The following is a 7,500-nucleotide window of genomic DNA, read 5'->3' on the forward strand; positions in this document are numbered from 1 at the left end:
AGGTGTTGAACAGTAGATAACAGGTAGAAAACAGTAGAAACAGATGTTGAACAGTAGATAACGGGTAGAAAACAGTAGAAACAGGTGTATAACAGTAGATAACAGGTAGAAAACAGTAGAAACAGGTGTTGAACAGTAGATAACGGGTAGAAAACAGTAGAAACAGGTGTTGAACAGTAGATAACAGGTAGAAAATAGTAGAAACAGGTGTTGAACAGTAGATAACAGGTAGAAAATAGTAGAAACAGGTGTTGAACAGTAGATAACAGGTAGAAAACAGTAGAAACAGGTGTTGAACAGTAGATAACAGGTAGAAAATAGTAGAAACAGGTGTTGAACAGTAGATAACAGGTAGAAAACAGTAGAAACAGGTGTATAACAGTAGATAACAGGTAGAAAATAGTAGAAACAGGTGTTGAACAGTAGATAACAGGTAGAAAATAGTAGAAACAGGTGTTTAACAGTAGATAACAGGTAGAAAATAGTAGAAACAGGTGTTGAACAGTAGATAACAGGTAGAAAACAGTAGAAACAGGTGTATAACAGTAGATAACAGGTAGAAAACAGTAGAAACAGGTGTATAACAGTAGATAACAGGTAGAAAATAGTAGAAACAGGTGTTGAACAGTAGATAACGGGTATAAAACAGTAGAAACAGGTGTATAACAGTAGATAACGGGTATAAAACAGTAGAAACAGGTGTATAACAGTAGATAACGGGTAGAAAACAGTAGAAACAGGTGTATAACAGTAGATAACGGGTATAAAACAGTAGAAACAGGTGTATAACAGTAGATAACGGGTATAAAACAGTAGAAACAGGTGTTGAACAGTAGATAACAGGTAGAAAATAGTAGAAACAGATGTTGAACAGTAGATAACAGGTATAAAACAGTAGAAACGGGTAGAAACAGGTGTATAACAGTAGATAACAGTAGAAACAGGTGTATAACAGTAGATGTATAACAGTAGATAACAGTAGAAACAGGTGTATAACAGTAGATAACGGGTAGAAAACAGTAGAAACAGGTGTATAACAGTAGATAACGGGTAGAAAACAGTAGAAACAGGTGTATAACAGTAGATAACGGGTATAAAACAGTAGAAACAGGTGTTGAACAGTAGATAACAGGTAGAAAACAGTAGAAACAGATGTTGAACAGTAGATAACGGGTAGAAAACAGTAGAAACAGGTGTATAACAGTAGATAACAGGTAGAAAACAGTAGAAACAGGTGTATAACAGTAGATAACAGGTAGAAAATAGTAGAAACAGGTGTTGAACAGTAGATAACGGGTATAAAACAGTAGAAACAGGTGTATAACAGTAGATAACGGGTATAAAACAGTAGAAACAGGTGTTGAACAGTAGATAACAGGTAGAAAATAGTAGAAACAGATGTTGAACAGTAGATAACGGGTATAAAACAGTAGAAACGGGTAGAAACAGGTGTATAACAGTAGATAACAGTAGAAACAGGTGTATAACAGTAGATGTATAACAGTAGATAACAGTAGAAACAGGTGTATAACAGTAGATAACGGGTAGAAAACAGTAGAAACAGGTGTATAACAGTAGATAACGGGTAGAAAACAGTAGAAACAGGTGTATAACAGTAGATAACGGGTATAAAACAGTAGAAACAGGTGTTGAACAGTAGATAACAGGTAGAAAATAGTAGAAACAGGTGTTGAACAGTAGATAACAGGTAGAAAACAGTAGAAACAGGTGTATAACAGTAGATAACAGGTAGAAAACAGTAGAAACAGGTGTATAACAGTAGATAACAGGTAGAAAATAGTAGAAACAGGTGTTGAACAGTAGATAACGGGTATAAAACAGTAGAAACAGGTGTATAACAGTAGATAACGGGTATAAAACAGTAGAAACAGGTGTATAACAGTAGATAACGGGTAGAAAACAGTAGAAACAGGTGTTGAACAGTAGATAACAGGTAGAAAATAGTAGAAACAGATGTTGAACAGTAGATAACGGGTATAAAACAGTAGAAACGGGTAGAAACAGGTGTATAACAGTAGATAACAGTAGAAACAGGTGTATAACAGTAGATGTATAACAGTAGATAACAGTAGAAACAGGTGTATAACAGTAGATAACGGGTAGAAAACAGTAGAAACAGGTGTATAACAGTAGATAACGGGTAGAAAACAGTAGAAACAGGTGTATAACAGTAGATAACGGGTATAAAACAGTAGAAACAGGTGTTGAACAGTAGATAACAGGTAGAAAATAGTAGAAACAGATGTTGAACAGTAGATAACGGGTAGAAAACAGTAGAAACAGGTGTATAACAGTAGATAACAGGTAGAAAACAGTAGATAACAGGTAGAAAATAGTAGAAACAGGTGTTGAACAGTAGATAACGGGTATAAAACAGTAGAAACAGGTGTATAACAGTAGATAACGGGTATAAAACAGTAGAAACAGGTGTATAACAGTAGATAACGGGTAGAAAACAGTAGAAACAGGTGTTGAACAGTAGATAACAGGTAGAAAATAGTAGAAACAGGTGTTGAACAGTAGATAACAGGTAGAAAACAGTAGAAACAGGTGTATAACAGTAGATAACAGGTAGAAAATAGTAGAAACAGGTGTTGAACAGTAGATAACAGGTAGAAAATAGTAGAAACAGGTGTTGAACAGTAGATAACAGGTAGAAAATAGTAGAAACAGGTGTTGAACAGTAGATAACTGGTAGAAAACAGTAGAAACAGGTGTATAACAGTAGATAACAGGTAGAAAACAGTAGAAACAGGTGTATAACAGTAGATAACAGGTAGAAAATAGTAGAAACAGGTGTTGAACAGTAGATAACGGGTATAAAACAGTAGAAACAGGTGTATAACAGTAGATAACGGGTATAAAACAGTAGAAACAGGTGTATAACAGTAGATAACGGGTATAAAACAGTAGAAACAGGTGTATAACAGTAGATAACTGGTAGAAAACAGTAGAAACAGGTGTATAACAGTAGATAACGGGTATAAAACAGTAGAAACAGGTGTATAACAGTAGATAACGGGTATAAAACAGTAGAAACAGGTGTTGAACAGTAGATAACAGGTAGAAAATAGTAGAAACAGATGTTGAACAGTAGATAACGGGTATAAAACAGTAGAAACGGGTAGAAACAGGTGTATAACAGTAGATAACAGTAGAAACAGGTGTATAACAGTAGATGTATAACAGTAGATAACAGTAGAAACAGGTGTATAACAGTAGATAACGGGTAGAAAACAGTAGAAACAGGTGTATAACAGTAGATAACGGGTAGAAAACAGTAGAAACAGGTGTATAACAGTAGATAACGGGTAGAAAACAGTAGAAACAGGTGTTGAACAGTAGATAACAGGTAGAAAACAGTAGAAACAGATGTTGAACAGTAGATAACGGGTAGAAAACAGTAGAAACAGGTGTATAACAGTAGATAACAGGTAGAAAACAGTAGAAACAGGTGTTGAACAGTAGATAACGGGTAGAAAACAGTAGAAACAGGTGTTGAACAGTAGATAACAGGTAGAAAATAGTAGAAACAGGTGTTGAACAGTAGATAACAGGTAGAAAATAGTAGAAACAGGTGTTGAACAGTAGATAACAGGTAGAAAACAGTAGAAACAGGTGTTGAACAGTAGATAACAGGTAGAAAATAGTAGAAACAGGTGTTGAACAGTAGATAACAGGTAGAAAACAGTAGAAACAGGTGTATAACAGTAGATAACAGGTAGAAAATAGTAGAAACAGGTGTTGAACAGTAGATAACAGGTAGAAAATAGTAGAAACAGGTGTTGAACAGTAGATAACAGGTAGAAAATAGTAGAAACAGGTGTTGAACAGTAGATAACAGGTAGAAAACAGTAGAAACAGGTGTATAACAGTAGATAACAGGTAGAAAACAGTAGAAACAGGTGTATAACAGTAGATAACAGGTAGAAAATAGTAGAAACAGGTGTTGAACAGTAGATAACGGGTATAAAACAGTAGAAACAGGTGTATAACAGTAGATAACGGGTATAAAACAGTAGAAACAGGTGTATAACAGTAGATAACGGGTAGAAAACAGTAGAAACAGGTGTATAACAGTAGATAACGGGTATAAAACAGTAGAAACAGGTGTATAACAGTAGATAACGGGTATAAAACAGTAGAAACAGGTGTTGAACAGTAGATAACAGGTAGAAAACAGTAGAAACAGATGTTGAACAGTAGATAACAGGTATAAAACAGTAGAAACGGGTAGAAACAGGTGTATAACAGTAGATAACAGTAGAAACAGGTGTATAACAGTAGATGTATAACAGTAGATAACAGTAGAAACAGGTGTATAACAGTAGATAACAGGTAGAAAACAGTAGAAACAGGTGTATAACAGTAGATAACGGGTAGAAAACAGTAGAAACAGGTGTATAACAGTAGATAACGGGTATAAAACAGTAGAAACAGGTGTTGAACAGTAGATAACAGGTAGAAAACAGTAGAAACAGATGTTGAACAGTAGATAACGGGTAGAAAACAGTAGAAACAGGTGTATAACAGTAGATAACAGGTAGAAAACAGTAGAAACAGGTGTATAACAGTAGATAACAGGTAGAAAATAGTAGAAACAGGTGTTGAACAGTAGATAACGGGTATAAAACAGTAGAAACAGGTGTATAACAGTAGATAACGGGTATAAAACAGTAGAAACAGGTGTATAACAGTAGATAACGGGTATAAAACAGTAGAAACAGGTGTTGAACAGTAGATAACAGGTAGAAAATAGTAGAAACAGGTGTTGAACAGTAGATAACAGGTAGAAAACAGTAGAAACAGGTGTATAACAGTAGATAACAGGTAGAAAATAGTAGAAACAGGTGTTGAACAGTAGATAACAGGTAGAAAATAGTAGAAACAGGTGTTGAACAGTAGATAACAGGTAGAAAATAGTAGAAACAGGTGTTGAACAGTAGATAACTGGTAGAAAACAGTAGAAACAGGTGTATAACAGTAGATAACAGGTAGAAAACAGTAGAAACAGGTGTATAACAGTAGATAACAGGTAGAAAATAGTAGAAACAGGTGTTGAACAGTAGATAACGGGTATAAAACAGTAGAAACAGGTGTATAACAGTAGATAACGGGTATAAAACAGTAGAAACAGGTGTATAACAGTAGATAACGGGTATAAAACAGTAGAAACAGGTGTATAACAGTAGATAACGGGTAGAAAACAGTAGAAACAGGTGTATAACAGTAGATAACGGGTAGAAAACAGTAGAAACAGGTGTATAACAGTAGATAACGGGTAGAAAACAGTAGAAACAGGTGTATAACAGTAGATAACGGGTATAAAACAGTAGAAACAGGTGTTGAACAGTAGATAACAGGTAGAAAATAGTAGAAACAGATGTTGAACAGTAGATAACGGGTATAAAACAGTAGAAACGGGTAGAAACAGGTGTATAACAGTAGATAACGGGTAGAAAACAGTAGAAACGGGTGTATAACAGTAGATAACGGGTAGAAAACAGTAGAAACAGGTGTATAACAGTAGATAACGGGTATAAAACAGTAGAAACAGGTGTTGAACAGTAGATAACAGGTAGAAAATAGTAGAAACAGATGTTGAACAGTAGATAACGGGTATAAAACAGTAGAAACGGGTAGAAACAGGTGTATAACAGTAGATAACAGTAGAAACAGGTGTATAACAGTAGATGTATAACAGTAGATAACAGTAGAAACAGGTGTATAACAGTAGATAACGGGTAGAAAACAGTAGAAACAGGTGTATAACAGTAGATAACGGGTATAAAACAGTAGAAACAGGTGTTGAACAGTAGATAACAGGTAGAAAACAGTAGAAACAGATGTTGAACAGTAGATAACGGGTAGAAAACAGTAGAAACAGGTGTATAACAGTAGATAACAGGTAGAAAACAGTAGAAACAGGTGTATAACAGTAGATAACAGGTAGAAAATAGTAGAAACAGGTGTTGAACAGTAGATAACGGGTATAAAACAGTAGAAACAGGTGTATAACAGTAGATAACGGGTATAAAACAGTAGAAACAGGTGTATAACAGTAGATAACGGGTATAAAACAGTAGAAACAGGTGTATAACAGTAGATAACGGGTAGAAAACAGTAGAAACAGGTGTATAACAGTAGATAACGGGTATAAAACAGTAGAAACAGGTGTTGAACAGTAGATAACAGGTAGAAAATAGTAGAAACTGATGTTGAACAGTAGATAACGGGTATAAAACAGTAGAAACGGGTAGAAACAGGTGTATAACAGTAGATAACAGTAGAAACAGGTGTATAACAGTAGATGTATAACAGTAGATAACAGTAGAAACAGGTGTATAACAGTAGATAACAGTAGAAACAGGTGTATAACAGTAGACAACAGTAGAAACAGGTGTATAACAGTAGATAACAGTAGAAACAGGTGTATAACAGTAGATAACAGTAGAAACAGGTGTATAACAGTAGATAACGGGTAGAAACAGGTGTATAACAGTAGATAACAGTAGAAACAGGTGTATAACAGTAGACAACAGTAGAAACAGGTGTATAACAGTGTTTCTGTCTCTGCAGCGGAGAGTTTCAAGCACCTGAAGACTTGCTGTGAATGGGGAATGAGGCACATCCCAAAGAGCGTCACCTGCACTCAGTTTTCCAAGCAGCTGAGGAAAGTTCGCCAGCCCTGCCGGGACGCCTTCAAGGAATGCTGCGAGTTCATCCAGCAGGATCTGGACCGGGACCCGCACCTGATCCTGGGACGCCACGGTCAGTCCGGACACATCACACCAACACACTGACAGAGACTCAGGGGACTTTACTGATGCACTTTAGTGAAATCTACCAGTTTCCTCTTGTGTCTGAAGTGCAGCGATGTTAAAAAGTTGAAGGTGGTGTCAGGTTTCAGCAGCTTGGCGTTGGGGACAGTGACACTGATCTGCCTGTTATTGATGTATTTATACAGACACGGAGGATGAATCCATAACATTTTACTTTGATGTTTCACCTAAAAAACATCAGTTTGCTAACTTTACATTTGCCGACTTGCTCCTGCTTTAACACATTATCTTTTTTTATACTTTATTTTTCTAAAAATTATTTTCACATATGAGGCCAAATTTCTGAATTTACAGTTCATGGTAAGGAAAATTTATAATCGACATTTTAAATGACTGAGAAACAAAAGAGCTCTTCTCTCCCTTGTAAGAGTTGTACATACATTTTTAATTTTTCCAATTTTTTTGTAGTTGTTCATGATATATTTCAAAAGATGAATATTCTGTATTTCTTTTATCTGTTTGCTTTTTAAATAGCTTCTCATTTGCATCTATGAAACTGATTATTTGGTATGTTATAATGTTTAGAAATATTTAATAATAAGTGTCCATCTCAGATTCTTAACACATTATCAAGCTAATGTTAATGTTAGGATTGAACATATAACACTAACAACACAACAGCCAAGCATAAAAGATG

The 7,500-nt window shown here is 35.3% G+C and overlaps 1 protein-coding gene across 2 annotated transcripts in view; it reads left to right on the top strand.

The window, feature by feature from the left end:
• Positions 1–7,500, top strand: part of c5 (complement component 5) — a 39,375-nt gene that overhangs the window by 16,234 nt on the left and 15,641 nt on the right. For both annotated transcript variants that reach the window (XM_044333667.1, XM_044333677.1), the window contains one exon: positions 6,601–6,792. In XM_044333667.1, the coding sequence (XP_044189602.1) occupies positions 6,601–6,792 (192 nt within the window). The remainder of the gene's footprint in view (positions 1–6,600; positions 6,793–7,500) is intronic.

This window comes from Thunnus albacares, chromosome 2, assembly GCF_914725855.1.
Source record: "Thunnus albacares chromosome 2, fThuAlb1.1, whole genome shotgun sequence".
Classification (NCBI taxonomy): Eukaryota; Metazoa; Chordata; class Actinopteri; order Scombriformes; family Scombridae; genus Thunnus; species Thunnus albacares.